General features: G+C 41.3%; 1 protein-coding gene across 3 annotated transcripts; it reads right to left on the bottom strand.

The window, feature by feature from the left end:
* Nucleotides 1-1,385: 1,385 nt before the first annotated feature.
* Nucleotides 1,386-17,318, bottom strand: LOC131958109 (uncharacterized). Of its 3 annotated transcripts, none has more exons than XM_059322986.1 (3): nucleotides 17,028-17,318; nucleotides 5,107-8,588; nucleotides 1,386-2,509 (listed from the first exon to the last, which is right to left on the bottom strand). In XM_059322986.1, the coding sequence occupies exons 2-3, from the start codon at nucleotides 8,580-8,582 to the stop codon at nucleotides 2,095-2,097; spliced, it is 3,891 nt and encodes a 1,296-aa protein (XP_059178969.1). In that variant the 5' UTR covers nucleotides 8,583-8,588; nucleotides 17,028-17,318; the 3' UTR covers nucleotides 1,386-2,094. The 3 variants fall into 3 exon arrangements, with proteins under 3 accessions (XP_059178969.1, XP_059178968.1, XP_059178970.1); XM_059322985.1 differs by lacking the exon at nucleotides 17,028-17,318 and adding an exon at nucleotides 13,743-13,931; XM_059322987.1 differs by lacking the exon at nucleotides 17,028-17,318 and adding an exon at nucleotides 13,743-13,931 and having other exon boundaries at nucleotides 1,387-2,506.
* Between the last annotated feature and the right edge of the window lie 5,700 nt (nucleotides 17,319-23,018).

The following is a 23,018-nucleotide window of genomic DNA, read 5'->3' as shown; positions in this document are numbered from 1 at the left end:
ATTATTTTGGTGTTTATTAATTTCCTTACTTATTCGACTTTTTAATTCTATGGGGACAGAGGGTCACTTACTATTTATTAAACGGGGTCGCCACCCGAAAAAGTTTGAGAACCCATGGTCTACCTAGATAATAAGAGACAAGGACAGTTATCTGCTAGGGAAGAATGAATGAGATGAGTAGTTTTATCACTTAAAACTCCTAATAGTGCGTTATCTAATTTAACAAACTTTATGCCATTAATTGTAAACAAAAACAAAAAACACTCAAGGGAAGTTATCGGGTTATTGTTAAATGTCTAAAATGTCTTCAATTATGTCCCTTATATAAAAAATAAACAATGTAGTTACACATTTACAGTTGATAGCATCATGAGCTTTTTTACCAGCCGTATAATAACAATTGATAAGTTGGTTTTGATATGAATAATCAACATTTGTACCGGCATCAACAATATAACAAGAAACCGTTCAGTATTTTGCTTATAAACTAAACATGTGCTTTACATAATTTTGCTTGAAAATAAAGTGTTATTGAGTGTGTTTGTATTTGTGTGTGTTTTCATGTTTTTATTAGTGTGTGTGTGTGTGTGTGTGTGCGTGTGTGTGTTATGTATCTGTTCGTGTGTGATGTTAAACGCTTGTAGCCACGGCAGATTAGCTTGTGTGTGATGTTACACTTCTGTAGCCACGACAGCTTAGCTTACAGGATTGACATGGCATAAAGACCCGCACTGTAGGGTCAAGTAGGACATTTTTGTCACCTAACTGTCAAGAAGGACATTCTCGCCACCTTATTGTCCAGTAGGACATTACTGACACCTCACTGACCAGTAGGACATTTTCAAAGACAAGTGGGACATTCTTGTTACATCATTGTCCAGCAGGACATTCCAGTTACCTCACTGACCAGTAGGACATTCTTGTCACCTCACTGACCAGTAGGACATTCTTGTCACCTTACTGACCAGAGGGACATTCTTGTCACCTTACTGACCAGTAGGACATTCTTGTCACCTCACTGACCAGAGGGACATTCTTGTCACCTCACTGACCAGAGGGACATTCTTGTCACCTCACTGACCAGAGGGACATTCTTGTCACCTTACTGACCAGAGGGACATTCTTGTCACCTCACTGACCAGAGGGACATTCTTGTCACCTTACTGACCAGAGGGACATTCTTGTCACCTTACTGACCAGGACATTCTTGTCACCTCACTGACCAGAGGGACATTCTTGTCACCTCACTGACCAGAGGGACATTCTTGTCACCTCACTGACCAGAGGGACATTCTTGTCACCTCACTGACCAGAGGGACATTCTTGTCACCTCACTGACCAGAGGGACATTCTTGTCACCTCACTGACCAGAGGGACATTCTTGTCACCTCACTGACCAGTAGGACATTTTCACAGACAAGTGGGACATTCTGGTCACCTCACTGTCCAGTAGGACATTCTTGTCACCTCACTGACCAGCAGGACATTCTTGTCACCTCACTGTCCAGTAGGACATTCTCGTCACCTCACTGTCGAGAAGGACATTCTTGTCACCTCACTCTCCAGAAGGACATTCTTGTCAACTTGTCTAGGGGCCCTAGAAATGTATGGTACAGATATGGGTGTATATGAGACACAACAAATCTCATCAAACCACCCATGACGCGGATACCTCTAGTGGTCAGTCTCTAGTTGTTACTGTTATGAGCAGGAAATTTTTTATCCTTTCCTATAGCTCTAAAAGCACCGGCCTGTCTTTAAAAGTGATTACCTCCCTTGTGGCTTTAGAGCGACAAAATATCATTGCATGGCAGTTCACTATATTGAAGAAAAAATTGTTTCTGATGTGATTCTTCTTTAGTGTGTTCTTAAGCGTTGGGTACGACTGAGATGGCATTTCGACGTGACGCATTGACGTGACGTCTTAAACGTGACACTCACTAATAACGTGATTCCTAACGTGACACAATGAGGGTACATTTTGTCGCATAAAATCAGCGTGACGCTTTATCAGGATATCAAATGTGACACAGCACAACGCCTTTCTGGTGTGACATCAACGTGACACAAACGTGACAAAATAAACGTGACACCTCACACCAACCTCCCAGGTGAGTTCAGGTTCAACAAATTCTCCCGGGATCGAATCTTCCTCAGCCACTGCAAGCTCTGAAGTCGCGTCTCCCAAGATTTTTTCGACGCGCTGGATTTTTTTCTGGCACTGGTGTTGTGTTTAGCTATCAGACTATCCAAGATGGCGCTGCTGAAACTGTTTGGCGCAGGAGATAGCGTGTCACTGTCGTGACCAGAGTCCGTGTGGTTTAACTTCGGGTTCGAGTGCTTGCTTTTGCCGGCGTTTTTGTTTTTGATGTAGTGGCGTCTCCCCGGGTGGTAGCTGGCGTCGGGCGACATGGGTTCGTCAGTGTCCGCCATGTCGGAAGGGATCAGGATTTGGCTCCGGGCTTTGGACTTGCGCAGTCGACGTTTCTTGGCCTGGATCATTGATCTGCTGAGAGATAGCAGAGTTACGGGACTTGCTAAGACTAATTAGACCAATAACAACAAAAAACGTATAAGACATCGCTACTTTATGCGTGTGTTATGCCATTTATTGAGTACGTCTTAAACTCCTATTTTTACGACGAAGTGATCGCATCGTAGACTGCTAACCCGAAAATCTCCAGTTCGATTCCTAGGCTTAGAACTGCAGAATGTCCCAGAGTCCACCCAACTATAAAGGTACTTGACTCATATTAGTGTTGACCTAATTATCCCTTTATATGCCCAAGTCAAGAAAGTCGGTTAAACATAGATCTGACCACACTATCCCTTTTATATGACGAAATCACAGAATTAGGTGAACTCTACTTCATCTGTCCTTGTGCCCCCCCCCCCCCAATGTGTTGTAATTTTTTAAAAAATAAATACTATTTATATACATTACAATAGTAACAAATTGAGCACTGGGCGAACAAGCAGTATATTTTTAGTTATACTGTAGACACTATACTGAAACAGAAGTCATATTTCGATTAAATTAATTGGTGTAATTAAGTATAAATTGGGTTTATTTAAAAAAAGTGTTTTTTTTTAATTTAGACTTAATGCCTTGGCTGCTAACCACTCCCCACCCCCACCCCGAAATTTTTTACCAAATGCATCATAAAGCATAAATAAACAAAACAACGACGAGTTGTTAAAGAGCTCAAACTTAATGTTCTACGCCAACTTCACTGGGTTTTCGTAATTATATCAAAACAGCCGGGGGTGCAATATGACTGACGTCATGGTGAAGACTCGTATACGTGAACACTATCACGGCGGGGCTTGCTCCATGAAAGTGAGCTCAAATGGCTTGCTAATTATTGCTTTGTGATGATCCCAACCTTAACATAAAGGCAACAGCGAGCCAAGCATAATCTTCTTAATCCTCAACTATGGTAGCGTGTTAAACTTTTGAATTCTTTCAAACAAAAGATAACCCTATTAGGCGTAGAGAGTAGGGTATCACAGCCATACCAAAACTATCAGACATAGAGAGTGGTGTATCACAGCCATACCAAAACTATGAGGCGTAGAGGGTAGAGTATCACAGCCATACCAAAACTATACTTTATTTAGTTCCCGATTAAAATGCCCCACTTAAGTTCCCGATTAAAATGCCCCACTTAAGTTCTCGATTAAAATGCCCCTCTTAAGTTCCCAAATTAAAATGCCCCACTTAAGTTCCGGATTAAAATGCCCCACTTAAGTTCCCGATTAAAATGCCCCACTTAAGTTCCCGATTAAAATGCCCCACTTAAGTTCCTAATTAAAATGCCCCACTAAAGTTCCTAATTAAAATGCCCCACTAAAGTTCCCGATTAAAATGCCCCACTTAAGTTCCCGATTAAAATGCCCCACTTAAGTTCTCGATTAAAATGCCCCACTTAAGTTCCTAATTAAAATGCCCCACTAAAGTTCCTAATTAAAATGCCCCACTAAAGTTCCCGATTAAAATGCCCCACTTAAGTTCCCGATTAAAATGCCCCACTTAAGTTCCCGATTAAAATGCCCCACTTAAGTTCCTAATTAAAATGCCCCACTTAAGTTCCCGATTAAAATGCCCCCCCCCCCCCTTAGCTTCCCGATTAAAATGCCCCCCCCCCCTTAGCTTCCCGATTAAAATGCCCCACTTAAGTTCCCGATTAAAATGCCCCACTTAAGTTCCCAATTAAAATGCCCCACTTAGGTTCCTAATTAAAATGCCCCACTAAAGTTCCCGATTAAAATGCCCCCCTTAGGTTCCCGATTAAAATGCCCCACTTAAGTTCCCGATTAAAATGCCCCACTTAAGTTCCCGATTAAAATGCCCCACTAAAGTTCCCGATTAAAATGCCCCACTTAAGTTCCCGATTAAAATGCCCCCCCTTAGGTTCCCGATTAAAATGCCCCACTTAAGTTCCCGATTAAAATGCCCCACTCCTTGTTTTTAACGCTTGCTGTATCGAAAAGTTCAAAATTCTAATTTTAAAAAAAAAAGCTTGTTTTGACGAATCTGTTTTTAAGGTTGCAATCAGTCACGACAGATCAACAATGTCTTTAGGCTAGATCCCACCAACTCTTAATTAACTAACATCCGCTTTAAACTATAAGGTTTACTATTTGTATTAAATTTAATGGCACTCGGCAGAATGGTTATTATAATGACGATTTAATACCCCCTACCATTTCTATAGGCATACGTCGTTACATGAAGGGATGGGGGCGGCGTGGTCGGACGGAATATCGCTTGAATACTCCTTAGTTCGGATCTCTTTACCCGCTCCCCGCTTCCCCTTCTCACCGGCAGATTAGGCTCATTAGCTGCTAGCCATTTTGGAGAGAAAACTGCACATTTAACCAACCCGTGTCTTGTAGTTTGATATTGGATAAACAAAGTTTATGGGTGCAAATTCCGAAAGGAAATAAGTCTGAAGTCAACGAGCTATATGGCGCATAGCATGCTGACACTAAATACTTAATTGTGTTGGCAAAAATCCCCTTGTATATCGCAATTCAGAACAACGAAGATACAGTTTTTTAAAAAGGTGACAACAAAAACGCTCTTCATGTAAACCAACTCACCTGTCTAAAATACTCCCACTCCTGATGATGTCATCGGCCGACGCCCACTTCTTCAACGACCTCGTCTTTACCCTGTCCTCGTCCTCATCATCTTCATTGCACCCGCTCAACTCGTCATCCGCCACGCAGTTGTCGTCGTCGTTCTCTAGGTGGTTGCTGAACTTGGGGCAGTTGGCGTTCTCATCATGGAACACATCGACCAGGTCGCACGTCGATGACGACAGCCCGGTGTAGATTGGCCGCGGGGATAAGCTCTGGTACCCTGCTGATGACGTCACTTCCGTCTTTCTCCGAGGACTTGGCGAATCCGTCAGTTTTATTGTTTGTAATGGTGCGAGAATTTCAGCATTGCGGGGTGGGCGTTTCTCGAGTTCTATGAAGAAATATTGATCTTCTTTAACGCCTTCTTTGGTCAAACTCCCACACGCTTCATAATGCTGACCTTTCGAAGGTGAGGAGTTATTTGCAGGCGTAATAGATTTAGGTGAGGAATTATTTGCAGGTGTAATGGATTTTTTTTCAACGTCCTCGTAAATATGAGAAGTAGAAGAACGCCTCTCTGGTGTAATGTCCACAGTTTTGTAAGGATTTGATGAAGAATTAAGCTGACACGTTGGGCCAACTAACAACTCGGTCACAGCGTAACAATTGCTCGTTGCGTCTGGTTTTAATTTCGGGAGAGGTTTGGATTCCGGAGTTTCTTTAACGTCCGGGGAACTCTGAGACACAGTCTGGCGTTTTCTGGGCACGGGTGGGGATTTCTGTGGTTGGGTCTCGTGGATGTCGGTGATGTCGACGAGGGTGAAAAACGTGTCGTTGTTGATGCTGGAGTCTGACAGGACCATCCCGCTGAATCTTTTTCTCGGCGAGGGTACCGGTCTGTCGCCTGCGGTACCTGCGTCAGATTTCGGTCTGCGGACGGATTTTGGCGTCGACGTGACCACCGTCCGTGTGGTGCTGGTTTCAGGTTGTGGTGGTTGTGATGGTTCGGCAGTTGTGGTGCTGTCGTTGACGCCGTGTCTTAAACCTGAATCTGCGTTGGATACTCGAATAGGTTTATTTAAAACCTGAGGCGAGCTTCCAGCTAAATAAATGTATTCATAGTCGGTGTTTACCTCCTGTGGTTTGGGTAAACTATTTAAAGGTTTAACCTGGTTCAACTCCTGTAGTTTGGGTGACGTATTAAAAGGTTTAACCTGCAGTTTGGGTGACGTGTTCAAAGGTTTAACCTGTGGTTTGGGTGACGTGTTAAAGTGTTTAACCTGTAATTTGGGTGACGTATTAACAGGTTTAACCTGTGGTTTGGGTGACGTGTTAAAGTGTTTAACCTGTGGTTTGGGTGACGTGTTAACAGGTTTAACCTGACACGGTGTACTGGCCCGTGAAACCGAAAGGTTATTATTTTCTAAACGTCTCTCTGCGCCTGAATGTGCAGGTGTAGATTGAAGCTGTGGTGATGGTGAGATACCTCGGCTGGCGGTAACTTGCGTGGATGAGTCATGGGATCTCAGCCTGGGGTCGGGAGTTCGGTCACCCGTGACGACGGACTGTAGCGTCTTAGCGCTGATCCTGTTGAGGCTCATGTCGCGTTCTTCCATCGTCAGGGACTCGGCGTCAAAGCTGATATCCACCTGAGAACCTTTGTGGCAGCCCGCGAACTCAGACAACCTACCCTGGGCGCTCTCCATCTCCTCCCACGGGGGCGTGTAATTGGGAGGGGGAGGAATGTTGAACAGCTTACCCCCTGCCACTGCGGTTTTCATGCCGTTGCTAGGCGACAAAGAAGCCATTGTTGTGTTGTTGGGTTTAGAGACGCACGCCACGGGAGGCGGCGCCATGAACCTCTTGTTGTCAGGCATGTATGAAGACCTCGCCCCTGCCCTGCTAAATGGATTCACCGCCGGCCTCGACATTGTAAAATCCTCATCGAAAAAATCATCTTCCTCTTCATCTTCAACCTTAACATTCTTCACGTCCGCATTCAATGACGTCATTGACGTCCCAACATTCGTATCGCCGCTGGATATTTTTCTCGGATCGGAAGTTCGACCATCTTCAGACACTTTTTCACGGGAAGACCCGTCCTTATACGCTGGCGGTCTGACGTAATTCTGTATACTGGCGTTGCTCCATCTACTGGCGTCGGATTTGGTGAACTCCCGAGGCGAACCACTCCTGTCATTCTCCACGCCATGTTTGTTTAAGTCCTCCAAACTCCCCATATACACCAGATCCGAGTTTTTCACCGGCATGCTGTACCGATGCGAATCCACTTTCTTATTCCTCTCTTCCTCTTCCGCTTCTTCTCTCCCTTTATTCACTCTTTTATCTAACGAATCACACAAGTTAACATTCTCAAAACTTCCCATGTACACGTATTCATCATTCTTAACCGGCATACTGTACCGGTTCTTTCTTTGACTTCTGCGCACCTTTCCCTCCCCCTCCCGTTTCCGTTTGTCCCTCCACGATTCACGAACACCGCCGGAAATTTCTGGAACCTTCTCATCCACCGTTGGTAATTTTGTGTTGAGACTTTTCGCACTGTCGTGTTTTGGATTGGTGTCCATGTCAGTGTATACGTTAAACGATTGAGGAACCTCAGGCATGCTGTGTCGGTATAAGTTTCGTTGGTTGGCTTCGTGCACCATGGCGTCAAACTTCAGGTAAAAAGCTTTCTTGGCGTCGAACTCTTCCGCGACCGGAGACGGCGCGTGGACGTCCACGGCGACCTTCTCAGCCTTGACCTTGACGCTATTTTTATCCAGGTTGTTGAGGTAGTCCGGCGTGCTTCGCCGCAGTTGAATTTTTCTCCCTTCCGGTCCGAAAGTGAAACCGGAAGGGAAAACGTACGGCTTTTCTAGAGTCCCGTCTACACGGTACCGGACGCCTTGGCTGGGGCCGCGGGCCGGCTGATACATCGGACCGTAGTTGTTCTCCTTGACTTCATTGGGCTTGTTGACCAGCAACTCAGGGGGAAGAACTCCTACAGGAGAAAACCACCCTTTACGTGGCGCAAGATTGCCGCCCCCCTCGGTAGTTTTATCATTTCCGTTCTCGACTTTCTCAGACAAACCTTCTTTTTTGTTTCCTTTATTCTGCTGTTTCACATTTTTATTGTCTTTAGCCTTTTCCGGGCGGGATGTTGGTGGTGCTCTTTCAAGCGTGTCTCCGTTCTTGGACATACACAATAGATACGACATTGCGCTGGATTTCCGTCTCTCGGCCTTGACATTTCTTTTCGTGTTTTCATTTTTCACAGTGGCCTCGGAATCACTTTTTAGACGTTGTCGCTTTTGTACTTTTACTTGCTCAGTACGTTTTCCTTCGTCGGATTTTTTCGCGACATTTTCTTTGGGGACATTTCTTTCTTTGGAGACGTTTCTTTCCTTGGAGACATTTCGTTCCCTCGACTTGTCCCTGGTCTCGGGACGTCTAAGTTTTGTGAAGAAACTCGTCACTGGGTTACCTGACATCTTGTTCTGAAATAATAAAATAAAAGATTGTATACCACGTGATCAAGTATATTGGACGGATGAGGTGGTCGAAGTGATGGTTTTATAAATGTCGTTGAAATGGTAATACCATCTATATTTTATTAAGAAATCTAGAGTAAACTATGTTGATATTGATACACTGTTACAACATGGCCTGGGGTAGAGCTCATGACTGCTAACCGAAAATCACGAGTTCGGATCCGATGACCAGAACAATACGCAACCGAAAACAGAAAATGCGCACACAGAAAAAATGCTTAAAGAGAAAGGTTCGAATGTTTATGTATGCATTCTTTCTCGATGTGCACACTTTTCTCTTTGCGCATTTTTCTGTGTGCAAATTTTTGTTGCACTTTTTTTCGTATCGCAATTTTTGTCATAGGAGTCAACCCAGCTCTAATGGGTTCCTGACTTTAATTAGAACAAAAATAAAAGTGACAGGGTACACAATTGACCACACTATGCCGAGTTCGACATATTAAGTCTTTCATCTATCCATGGGATCGTTAGGTCAGAAAGGAGAACTTTACTTCTAAACATAGTCAAAATATCTGATGTTGTGACAAGATCATTAGCACCGAAGGGAAAACTTTCCTACTTAACACAATCAAGATATCCCAGGTTGTGACTGAAGACTCAAGATTTTCTCAGGTAAAGACCGGTGGGGAGGGGGAGTACGGTGGTACTAATGGTCGGGGTGGACCAAATTAGGCCAACGTTGCATTTCTCATTCATGATGATTATATTATAAAAACACTACCGGTGATAAATTAGCGCTATTATCATTAGAGCCGCGCGGAAATACGGGACAGGTAAAAACAACAGGAGCGTATGACCTCATATGTGTCGTGGGTCGTTGAGATAAATAAATGGTGTGAGGAAAAGGCTAGGAGGGGGTGGGGAGGGGAGGAAAGGCAATAAAGGGGGAGGTGGGGGAGGAAAGGCTAGGAGGGGTGGGGGTAGGGGAGGAAAGGAAAGGCTAGGAGGGGGTGGGGGTAGGGGAGGAAAGGGGAAAGGGGAAAGGCTAGGAGGGGGTGAGGGTAGGAGAGGAAAGGCTAGGAGGGTGGGTGGGGTAGGGGAGGAAAGGCTAGGAGGGGGGTGGGGTAGGGGAGGAAAGGCCAGGAGGGGGGAAGAGGAAGGAAAGGCTAGGGGGGGGGGGGAGAAGGGGAGGAAAGGCTAGGAGGGGGGAGGTGACACTTTCATGATTAAGTAGGTGACGACAATGTTGGTGCGGGGGTGGTATCACCACGATTCACTACTGAATAAAAACCAGAATGTTTGTTAACTAAACACAGCTTGCACTAAAACACGCGCTTGTTAACAATACACCTCCGACAGAAGACTAGTTAAAACAAATGGGAGGAATGCGCTTTTAATGTATTAAGTCACGGACTTGCAGGTATGATGCTTTAGCTATATATCATCATGTTTCCTCGTTCTTGTCCAGATGTATGGGACAGATGAAGCAGATCCCATCTGTTTCAATGACCTTCAATTTGAAGGTATAGTTTTGGTCAGAACTATGCTCAGCCGCCCTTGTTTCTCTAATAAGAGTTAGGTACTCATCAAGGATTTATGTGCTTATGGACGTTCTACTGACTTCAACCCGGATTCGAACTCAAGACCTTAGAGTTAGCAGTCTAGCGCCCTCCAGCTTGATCACGCCGTCCCATACTAATTATATATAGTACCATTGACGTCATACTACGGACACCAGCCTAACACAATAGCCAGGTGCAAGCTGACAGCTTTAGTGAGTCATGTGATGCCAGATTGCCAGGATTGTTTTGGCTCCTATTGTTTGCGGTCAGGTGTTATCTAGAACTCCAGCGGTTCTCACGTTGTCCTGATAACTGGAACTTTCAGCAGCTCTTATATTGTTCTAGACCCCAGGTCAGTCTTGTAGGGGGGTCATGTGGTGTTATCGGCACCGACTTTTGTGTCAGTTAAGGGTCAATGTCCCTGGTCTTTGGTTAGTTGTGTTTAGCCTAGGGTTAAGTTAGTAGCGTTTAGCCTAGAGTGAAGTTAGCAGCGTTTAGTCTATTGGTTAGGGTTGGGATCTTTAAACCTTTGCCCGTGGATGAGTTATAATCATTGAACCCATGCCTGTAGTTTGGGTCCTTTAACCCTTTTACTTAGGCAAGCTTAAAGCTATGCTGCGGATTAAATAAAGGACGTTACCCTTTATTTTTTATTTATTTATTTTTTGTTGCTTTTTTTGTTGTTGTTTTGTTTTTCTTTGTATTTTTTTTTCTTTGAAACCGGAAAACTGAAATCAAATATTTAGATTTTTTTTTACTCTTCAGGGAAAATTAGTTTCACCTAGTCTTGAGAAAATAAAATCTATTTTAAGTTTACCAGATCAGGTGGGGAAAAAAAAAAACAGCAACTGTCATTATCTTCAAATTTCTGGAGATAAACACTAATTGGACCCTAATTAACCCTCAATTACGCTCGTCTGATCAGGTTATTCACTGCAATTTCTGCTGAGCTCTGCATGTGCAATCTTTTCTTACACGAGTCAGATGACCCCAGGGGCATGCACCCAACCACCTTTTGATCTAGCCGGGATTAAACAGACTTTCAGAATTTTTATTTCTCCCAAGGCTGGGGGGAGGGGTGAAAGTTTTGGGGGGCTGTGGCACTTGAAACTTCGAGGGGAGGGGGGGTACACTGGTTAAAGTATTTATTTCCTAATAGATACTTTAGCTACTTTGTCTGAATACGGCGTGGGTGTGATCGTGTGGAGGATGGCCTTCAGTGACCCCCGGAGAAATGTCTCAAAGAAACACTAGTTAAATTGTTAAAAAGGAGTTGGGCGGAATCAGAGATATTATCCGTTTATCCCAGGATATTTAACACTTGGTAAAATAATTTTTAAATAATTATTTTCTTATTACTTCCGTTATCTGAACATCAAGATTAATGATGAGGGTTGGTTAAATTAATAATATTTTAATTGTTCATGAACTTCAAGTGGGTTCTTGCTGAATATTATCATTCACACCTATAAAATGACATCGACCATATCAATGATAAGGTAACTAAATGTTTTACACCTCGTTTACACTAGCGACATTGTATACTTTACATGTCTAGTGATAAACTCGCAGCAATTAATTCTACATGTTCCATGGGAACATGTTTTCATATAACATGAACTTGTTGCGAGTTGTTTTTTTTAAGACATGTATAGTATACATGTCGCAAGTGTAATCACAGTGTTAGGCTAAGTTGATGCCTCGCAAATGGGGCTAAAGTATCCGAGTCAGTGACTTGGAAATGTGCACATACGGGTCGTTTATAAATGACATCACACTCCTTGTAAGCTGAGTTGCGCCTTTATGTTTATTTTTTTTGGGGGGGGGGGGGGGGCGGGAGGGGATTTAACTTTTGTGACGATTTTTTAATATTGTTAGGGGGAAATCGTTTTAAAAAACGTGAAGTCGTTAATGGATAACCCCAAATTCGTATTATTAACAAAAAAAAAAGCACTCATTAAACTAAGTTAGCAAGCACCCACTAAACAAAGTTAATAATCACCAATAAACAAAGTAACAAACACCATAAAACAAGGTTAACAATCACCACTTAACCAAGTTAACAAGCACCAACAATACGAAGAGGCGTGCCGTTGTTCGTTTATATTTAACAATAGTTCGTCTTAAACGATTCTTTGTTATTTACGACGTAATCTGTTCGTTCTGATCCACAATATATTTGCATATAAAAATTGGAGGCGGGTGTTGATAGTAGGGTAGTTACAGGTATTTGTTATACATACCCTAGTGAGATAGGGGTAAATTTGAACGTCGGGGTTAATGAGAACACTATAAACATTAAATACAAGCAGTTTGTGTTATAAAACGGGATAAACAGTTGGGGGGGGGGGGGGGAGAGTGCTTTTCAATAAAACCATCTGGGGATTTTGTCCAGATAAGCCCCGCTATTAATGCAAAAAGTGCATGCGTGAAAAGTTAAGCCCCGCCCACTTATTGTCAGCTCTAATTCTATGCATGCAACCTTGTGGGTTAGGGTTGAAGGTAACGACATACACACCTTTTCATGCTAATTATATATTAATAGTTAAAGTTTCATATCCTTTCTATAATTTATAATTTATTTGAATGGCTGGGGACAAGATCCTAATGGAGTTGTAAGGGAAAACCAATGGGCGGATACTATAGTCTCACGTGATGCGGGGATATACCTCAGACATATTAGAATGCATACCTTGAAGAATCAAGTGGGCGGAAGAAGGTGGTAAAGCAGGCCAACCACCCCCCCCCCCCCCCCCAATACGCTGTAGAGCCACAGAAATTGATGTATGGTGTGTATGTGGTATATGGTAGAGGAGACAAATGATGAGAACCACTGGTCTAGCGATCAACTTGTCAACACGATGTATATACAGCACAGTCAAGGAAGTGAAAAGATCTAGTAGCTGGCTGAATACCCTTGTTGGGGTAGGATATGTGACAAGGGTGGCTGTAAACAAGAGAGTTAACCTTAAGGTTCAGGGTTCAAGTACCATATTCGTTTTGATTATATGTTTACGATAATATATTGAGTGCAATCCGTACCTTTCATAATTTAAGGGGGAAGGGGCTTTTAGTGATTATACATATCCCTTATCTTCTTCTTCGTCCTTAATTGATGAGCACAAGTATTTCGTGTCAACTTGTTATGTGCCGTATTTTACTCCAATTTCAACCTGCTTTTCTTTATGGATTTACTTCCATAGCCTTTGTCTATCCAAGAACAAACTACAAGGCAGCAGTTGTTTGATTTTGGAGTTGTCTCTAATAGATGAGTTGCTGTCCCCAGCCATCGAGCCTCATCTTCCCGTGGGTTCGAACTCGGGACTATGAGCTTTACCGCTGACCCAATGTCCCTTGTGAAAAGTGATCTACTTTGATTAGTCACAGAAAATGTTATATCGAATAACTTAAGCAGACACTTAAGTTAATTATAGCTGATATTGCAACATTCACCTTTGAAACAATATATACGAATTCGCAATAAACAGATTTATAGGCCCTATAAGTAAAATATAACATGAGCCTATGTTCGTCGTTACAATGTTAGACTAACTCTGCTTCACCTGTTCTACCAAGCATTTAATCACAATCTACTCACCTTTTACCTTGTCATAAATATCTCAATATCGCTACCCACGTATAAAACACCCTACAGTTGTAACATTGTAACACGAAGCATTTCACAACCACATTGCACTTCCCTAATGTAACTTTTACACTACACACACCCTAAATCTTCCTTTGAAATCACTAACACACCGACCGCAAACGCAATGTTGCGAAACGATCTCAACCTTGGTTCTCTATGACGGCCGCACGGGGTTGTATATGTACTGCGCACTAAGCCAAGACCTTCAAATATATTACACCCATCCGAGGTTTAGTTAAAAACAGAAAGGTAAGCCATTCTAAGGCCCGTTTTAAATGTGTAAGGTATGTGCAAGGATTGGTATAGTCTATAAAAAATTGTTTGTTATGCACTGAAACAACAATCGATTAAACACTTCAAATTTTCGCGATGAATAGACACAAATAAAAACTAAAAATTAATTTTAACAATGCTCTGGAGTTATGGATTCGTTGACAGTCGCCTACACGCTTTGGAAACAACAACAATGAATAAACAGACGTTGAGATCCTCGCGTTGAATGGGCACAAAAATAAATAAATATTAACAATGCTGGGGAAATATGCTTTCTTGTATATCTAGTACAGAGCAACAAAGTATCGTACTTGTGCATTCTTCAATGTCGGTATCAATCTTAGGGTTAGGTTAGATCGATGTTATGGTCAGGTTAGGTCGATGTTAGGGTTAGGTTAGATCGATGTTTGGTTAGGTTAGATCGATCCTATGGTTAGGTTAGATCGATGTTAGGGTTAGGTTAGATCGATGTTATGGTTAGGTTAGATCGATGTTATGGTTAGGTTAGATCGATCCTATGGTTAGGTTAGATCGATGTTAGGGTTAGGTTAGATCGATGTTAGGTCGATGTTAGGGTTAGGTGAGGTCGATGTTATGGTTAGGTCAGATCGATGTTAGGGTTAGGTTAGATAATGAGGAGTTTAATGTAGCCGGGCACTATAGCCCTCTAATTCTCTTACATAACTTAACAAGATATAAAAAGTCAACGCGCCGACGTACAATAGCCCATCAGGAATCGAGTAAATAGGATCCCCAAAACTGTTCAACTGACCCTCGGACTATTATCAGCCTGGGTCCCCGATCAAGCTTAACCCTTTGAGCCCTGGCCTCCCTGGCCTAATTTCTCCCATTTCCTGAGCTCCCAGGCCCAAACCAATTTTCACTTATCTGCTTCTAACTTTGCCTATAACTTTTGAACAGTTTCATTGTCACTGTCGATTTCAAGGTCACTGTGTTCAGTCTCAAATTCAACGTCACTATCATCACAATATAGACCAGGAATATTATCTTCTTCATCAGAATCAATAAGCAGTTGTATTGCCTGAGATGCAGTCATTCTACTTCTTTTGTTGACATTTCGGTCTTTTGCTTCATCTTTTGCACCAACTTTATGTGATGAAGTCGACGGCGGTGGCTCAGCTTTTCGTTTCGGCGGCATTACTACGAAATATAAACACTTTCACTTTCTTTTTTCCTAATAATCTATTTTTAGAATCATAATCCCGCACTCAAAAGACATATGCTCAGTTTTAGTCAGTCTTCCGCTAATTATATTTAACGAGAAAAATGGCCCGTTGAGAAAGGATACAACGGGCGCTAGGTTGATAGTGCTGTCTATTTTCTCTAAACTAAAACCAAAACCAAAATCACCACCTGAATTCAATTTAACCGGAAACGAAAAATGACATTGAAAACGGATTTTTATCCAGAATCGGTACTTTAATTCGGATTTATTCTTGATCTCCACTTAGTTACTGCACATTGATACTAACGTTACCGTTATTGAATAAATAAGTAAATACATTTTTAAAAAATACCCCAACTAATCTCAATCATGAGAAAAGTCGCATTTAGAGTCTCTTTTAGGCGACTCTACTTGCCGCCCCCCCCCCCCCCCCCCCCCCCACACACACACCTTAAAGCACATCTACCGTCCCATTCAACGAAATATAATTATATACTTTTTTCCAGTGTCCACCCCCTCCACAAAATTCCACCCCCGACCCCGAAAATTTCAAGTACCCCCACCCCTCTCCGGGGAGGAAAAAGTCTGAAAGAAACACTGGTCGCATTTGTAGATCATACAAACTAAAGGAAGAACCTGGGCGGGGCTTCGCCCCTACCGGAAGAGATGCTTGAAAAAAAAACTGCACGCTAAACACTTTTTAGATTAGAAAAAGCTCCCCCCTATGGGGAGGAAAAAGTCTGAAAGAAACACTGGTGTCGCGGTTAGCCACTACCCGAAGAATTGCATGAAAGAAACTCTGCACGCAAACCACTTTTTAGATTAGACACATTAATTAGGCTGTAATGCTATTATAGAGTATCGATGACGGCATTTTTTTTAGTTGGGAGGGGGGGGGGGAAGGGGGTCGGCTTAGACGTTCTTACGCGGGGATGGGCTTCGCCCCTACCCGAAAAATTGTATGAGTGAAACTCTTCACGCAAACCACTTTTAAGATTAGACAAAATTGGCTTTTTAATTCAATGTTTACTCGAGAATCAATGATGTCATATTATTGTGTGCACTCTCCGGCTTGATACTATTTTCTACTGTATTCTCAATGTGACGTCATTTTTCGTTTTTGTTTTACTATGAAAGTTTTTAATTAAACCCTTGAACTAAGCAATAAGAGATGAGAAATCTTAGTGTAGGAAGCTTAGTTTGCTAATTAAGTGAAAACCAAGTAAACCTAAAGCAGCTGATATTGGATATGCAGCCCTTTAATGTCCATCCCCCCCCCCCCCTTCCCCCCAGAGTTTCTTCCAGGCATCTCTTCGGGGGGGGGGGGGGGGGGGGGAGAAAAAAAGTCTGGAAGAAATACTGCCCCCCCCCCCACCACACACACACACTTTCAAATGTAATCGCTCAACACTTCAAGCAATATTTTGCAAAGTTTAAAAATACAACTTTGCACTAGAACCACTGAATTCTAGAACTAGATCTAGATCTATATCCAGATCTTTTCTAGTCCCAAAGTTTATCATGGCTAAAAAAAAAATACCGTTAATTCTCTCTTTAAATGTAGTCTTAAAGTTAAAGTCTTAAATAAATACTGGGATACCGGCTTTACAACTTAAGGAATAAATAATAACAAATAGGCTACACTACATTGCTTACATTTTTAAGAAAGCAAAATAGTGTTACTATAGAATAATCACGGATTTTAAAAAAGGTATAACCTCTTGCTTACGAGTTACATGTAGAATCTAAATCTAAACAGTATTACTAAAACATACCTTTCGCCTTTCTCAAATCACCAGCGACAAAACACAACAAAAAACACGTCTGCTGCTAGTCTAATCAAACTTCATTTCCGGTCAAACACGGATCCCTCCCATACATCAAAACACTGACCCGTCGAATATTCAGGTCAAAAGACGTGGGTTCAAAGCACTACACGTCAGGCGTGCAACAAGCTGAACACAACACATTAGCGTGTGAAATCTTCTGGCTTAGGCTGTACTTCGCTGGGCCAGTCGAGGTTGACAGAACTCCCGTAGACGTGTCGCTAAAATATCAGACACCCCAACAACAAAAAGCGGGACTACGCATGCCTCAACTGGCGATAGGTCCTGAATATTTATACACACACGCCGAGCCGGTGGTTCGTTCAATGGGAATCGTAGTCAGGCGTTCAGTTTGAGGAGTCGACTTCTCTATTTACTAGGGGCCGGTGTTTGTCGCGTTGCTATTTTTAGAAAGTAGGTCACCTTACACTACAAAACAATTTACTATCGTACGTACCAGTTGTAAAATTAATCCGGCAGTTTCCTTGGTATTCGGGGTAGTTTAGTTTGTTTATAGCTTGCGTATGGTCATTTTACTATTGCATGTGGCATAACAAAACATTTCAACAATTATTAATACATAAAGTATAGATGTCCTCCAAACAATACATCTCTTTATTTTAGACCCCCCCCCCCCCCTCACACGTTAGAAAATGCCAGACATTCCCACCTCCTCCCCACCTCGCATTTGGAAAATTGCGTCACAAATATTAATAACACTCAAAAAAGAGATAGTCTTGTCAGTTCAATGCCCAGCCATCTTTAACAATACACTTCATATATTGCTTCTCTTGTGGGCTTCCCTTCCAGTATGGTTTTATCTATAGTATCCTTAGTATATTCTCATGGTAGGTTACCTGCACAGTATGGTGCTTTACCTGTCTCCCCCACCCCTATTACGTGGACGACAATTCCTCCGTTTAAATATCCCCCATGTCAGTCCATTGACCGAAATTTGAAGTTTAGAGAGTAGCGAAAATAGAATCCACGTTGCATGCACGTTATATCCACGTTATATCCACATGGTGCTGACCACACTATTCCTTCACTGAAACAGTTGAACTCTACTTCACCTGATCCCATGGATCATCGGGTTCTAAAAGGGAACTTTAATTTTCATTCAATTATAGGACTCACCTTCAAAGATTACATTAAATTTCGTGGTTAGGTTTAGATAAAGATATAAAAACATAGTAAAACTAGGGCTAGAAAGTGGGTTTAGGTAAGGTTTTTTGGATATAGTAATCAAGTCTCTTTAAATATTTGACAATTATTCAATATTTCTTTAAATGCTTAACAATTATTCAATATTTCTTTAAATATTTGACAACTATTCAAGATTTCTTTAAATGCTTAACAATTATTCAATGTTTCTTTAAACATTTTACAATTATTCAATATTTCTTTAAATATTTGACCATCATGAAATCTCTTTAAATATTTGAATAAATTGATAACTTATGTATCATAAATATTTGACAAATATCTAATATCTCTTTAAATAACTGTCAATTATCTAATATCTCTTTAAATAACTGTCAATTATCTAATATCTCTTTAAATAACTGTCAATTATCTAATATCTCATAAATATTTGACAAATATCTAATATCTCTTTAAATAACTGTCAATTATCTAATATCTCTTTAAATAACTGTCAATTATCTAATATCTCATAAATATTTGACAAATATCTAATATCTCTTTAAATAACTGTCAATTATCTAATATCTCTTTAAATAACTGTCAATTATCTAATATCTCTTTAAATAACTGTCAATTATCTAATATCTCATAAATATTTGACAAATATCTAATATCTCTTTAAATAACTGTCAATTATCTAATATCTCTTTAAATAACTGTCAATTATCTAATATCTCTTTAAATAACTGTCAATTATCTAATATCTCATAAATATTTGACAAATATCTAATATCTCTTTAAATAACTGTCAATTATCTAATATCTCTTTAAATAACTGTCAATTATCTAATATCTCAAATATTTGACAAATATCTAATATCTCTTTAAATAACTGTCAATTATCTAATATCTCTTTAAATAACTCAATTATCTAATATCTCTTTAAATAACTGTCAATTATCTAATATCTCATAAATATTTGACAAATATCTAATATCTCTTTAAATAACTGTCAATTATCTAATATCTCTTTAAATAACTGTACAGAAATTCAAACGGCATAAGATGTAGTCTTATAAATAAACAAATGACTCACTCACCTTTAATGTATGCACGCAGGTGACGTGACTTCATCAGTCAGACGACTGACCACTTGACCGGACTTGAGAAACACCTTGCTACACGTTTTACACGCTCTCTTAAGTTGGGGGGGGGGGGGGGGTGAAGGAAGGTGTGGGGAGGGGGGATGTGGGTGATCCTGACTAGGACAATTACGTAACACCCCCCTCAATCAATCAGGGCCTCGCTTGTCCCCCAACAGAGATCCACACAATTAGGTGGGACCGTCGGTATTGATGAGGCGTGATTGATGACGTCCAGAACATGGACCCCAGGCGAGAGGAGGATGACGTGGAATCGATTACGTGATCCTGAGGGTAATCGGATCACAGGTGAAGGGGAGGGGAGGTGGACAATATTGTTGTAAACATGGTCCAAGGGGGAAGATGAAGTAGAGTTTACCTGTTACTATGACCTCGGTATATTAAAAGACAGTGTGATCTGCAATTTGCCCAGCCAAATTTACCCCCTCTAACGTAAGTCAGGTACACATTACAGCTGGGTGGACTCAAGGACGTTCTACGAACTCCAAGCACGGATCCGAACCCGGGACTTACGGGTTAGGAGCCGTGCTAGATATGACGTGGTACTGCAGAAGTAGTCAATCACATATTTTTAGACGGAATGTGTTAGAACTACTCTGGAATGAAGTGACTAAGATATGAAATCGATGGAAACGTGTATTTGGCTTGGATACTAAACTTCCGCCTCACAGCTAACGACTGATACTGTTCAAACGTCTAAAACATACCACAAATATCCCACCTTGACTCATTACGTCAAGGGACATACAACAGCTGTATCCCAAATATTTTTTTAAATGTGTGATTTACAGAGAATTACAATGATACAAATTTTAAGCAATCGGAAAAGTTATGTTATTACAATGAGACACATCAAAGCAACCATTCTTCTGTTTCAAAACAACTAGATCAGGTCTCCAAACTACGGCCCTCGGGCCGGATGCGGCCCGCGAAGTCCTCTCATCCGGCCCGCGGAGATCTTTTTGTCCAAGAAAAAAACGTTTGTTGGTGATGGTTGAGGAACTTTGTCCAGAAAAATCAAAGACATGTCCTGGAAGTAACTGGCCCCCGAACTGAAATTTGATAGTTAATGCGGCCCTCGGACTGAAAAGTTTTCAGACCCCCTGAACTAGATCTATATCTATAAAGTGCTCAAACGTTTTTTTTTGTTTTTGTTTTTTTTTTTAAATGATCAATTTTGGGAAAACCCAATATGAGTAACATTTACTGCGATTAGTTTAAAAGAAATAACTTTATATATATATAATATAAATATTCAGTAAAACTATTAGGATTCAATTTTAAATTAGGTTTAAGATCAAATTAAAACATGTATATATGACATATTTGACACCACAAATTCATTTGACAATTTTATTATACATATTTATTTTAATATTAAAATTCAGTTTAATTCAAAATTTTGTAAATACTTAATATCACTGTATGTTAAAAACTTTTGAGGGCACAGGCATAGATTCTTTCCCTTAAATGTGTTCAATTTTTCTAAAATGGGAAGTGAGTAACAAAATTTAGATAAATAATTTTACACGTTTATGTATGATTGTATTTGAATGCTTGTTTATGTATATGTAAGTATGTGTATATGTTAATGCACATGTGTGTATATGTATGCATATGTTTATGTGTGTATATATGTGTATATGTATGTATAAGTGTATATATACATGTTTTTATATATGCGTCTACATATACACATATTTGTAATATATGTACACGTTTTGATTTTACAATCTTACTTCTTTCACTGTCAACTTGTAAACTACATTTTACTTTCCTGGAATTTTTTTTCCTTACAACAATATGGATAGAGTCCGATAGAACACTATATTGCTTAGAACCGTTCACAAAGTACGTCGGCACTGGCGGATTATTTTAACTCAAATTAACTTTCTTAAAAATGTGTGCGAATGGTTTTTTTTCTTGATATATTACAATATATTTTAATATCATAATCCACCTACAAATCAGCACACTGTTTTATCAACTTGATATAACTGACTATTCAGTAGGTTTTTATCGTACAACATATCATCCATTTTAAAATGTCCTGTGAGCAAAAACGGCGTGGTCGAGTCGGTAAAAACTCATGACCAAAAAGTCTCGAGTTCGTACCCCCGGGCAGATGAGGCTCGTTAGCTGGAGAGTCAATTCCAAAATCAAACAACTGCTGCCTTGTAGTTAGTTCTTGGTTGGAAGCAAATCAAAAAAGAAAAGCAGGCTGAAATCGGAAAATGGCTCATAACCAGTTGACACGTAATACTTAATTGTGATGGAGGCGTGGTCGAGTCGGCAAAAGCTCGATCCCTTCCAACACTAAAAATTAAGAGCGAAGAAGAAGAAGAATTGTAATTCTTTTTTTTTTAATGCAAACCTTATCAAGAGTTTTTATAATATTACATCATTCTCAGCTATAAAACGTTTAAAAACACTTTTAAATCCGAATCAAAGTCAGAGACGTAGCGACCGATTTCAGCGCCCGGGGCAGACTATCAATTTTGCGCCGCCCTCCCTCCTAGTTCTATATATAGGTATTCATGTCTGTGAAAAAGCCCCCCCCCCCCCCCAAGTTGGAAAGGTTTGTGGCACTTCTTACCAGTCACTATCCCGCAACATTTTCTATTTCGGTGCCACAAAATTGATATAGTAAAAAAAGCGAAATCAGTGTGAAAAACCTCGTATTCGTTCATTTTTTTAACTTTGACAGTGTGAATATTCAATATGTCAGCTTAAAATGAGCTTTCAAATTTATTTCTCTACCTCTTTTGGTGCCCCCTAAAGGTCGGCGCCCGGGGCAACCAGCCCACCCGCCCTCCCCTAGCTACGCCTCTGATGATATCACAACTAAGCCAGAGGCGTAGCGACCCTTCCCGGCGCCCGGGGACAAACTGTCGATTTGCACCCCCCCTCGAACTTTTGGTTTGCATTCCCCCCCCCCCCCCCCCCATCAAACTTTCAATTTGCACCCCCCCTCGAACTTTTCGTTTGCACCCCCCCCCTCAAACTTTTGATTTGCACCCTACCTCGAACTTTTCATTTGCACCCCCCCCCCTCAAAGTTTCAATTTGGCGCCCCCCCCCCTAAGGTCGGCGCCCGGGGACATATGAAGAGATGCCTGGAAGAAACTCTGTATGAAACATGTACACTCATATACACTCATATACACACATAAACTCTCACGCATACACATATATTTTTACCCCCCCCCCCCCTCCACCCATTTTCCCTCACATACAAACACTTTTGGTAGTCCGAAACCTTTGCCTTACTTGGTCATCCTCGGCCCCCGGTCAACGAGTGGTCAAGCTCGACACGTGACCTGACATGTGACTCACACTGACCCGTGTCACACCTTGACAGTACGCTGTCACCTGGGACAATACGAGAACAGGAAGTGACGTAGGCAGAGGTTCAAGACTCGTCTGTACGGCGAGCTGGGTTAGTCAAGGGGAGGGAACCGACTGTAGAGAGGGCGAGAGTGACAGGGCTTGGTCGGGAGGGGGGGGGAGTGGGGGGGGGCGGTGGGAAGGTTGACTAAACAGCCTGTCCTCAGTCAAACAGGACCGAATGTTCCAGCAAATAAATCTCATCAAGGTCACTTGTCGTGTCCATTAACCGGACAGGACATTTT

Source organism: Physella acuta, unplaced genomic scaffold (genome assembly GCF_028476545.2).
Source record: "Physella acuta isolate Inbredline_101_S28 unplaced genomic scaffold, ASM2847654v3 ptg001290l, whole genome shotgun sequence".
In the NCBI taxonomy this organism is placed as follows: Eukaryota; Metazoa; Mollusca; class Gastropoda; family Physidae; genus Physella; species Physella acuta.
The sequence above is the reverse complement of the archived record's forward strand: the minus strand, read 5'-3'. Positions and strand labels throughout refer to the sequence as shown.

What these genes read in the sequence shown, in the direction of transcription:
- LOC131958109 (XM_059322986.1), bottom strand. Translation starts at nt 8,582, where the DNA reads ATGTCAGGTAACCCAGTGACGAGTTTCTTCACAAAACTTAGACGTCCC. An exon ending in AGTGGGAGTATTTTAGACAG is followed by an intron (nt 2,510 to 5,106) that starts GTGAGTTGGTTT and finishes GCTATCTCTCAG; the next exon opens with CAGATCAATGATCCAGGCCA.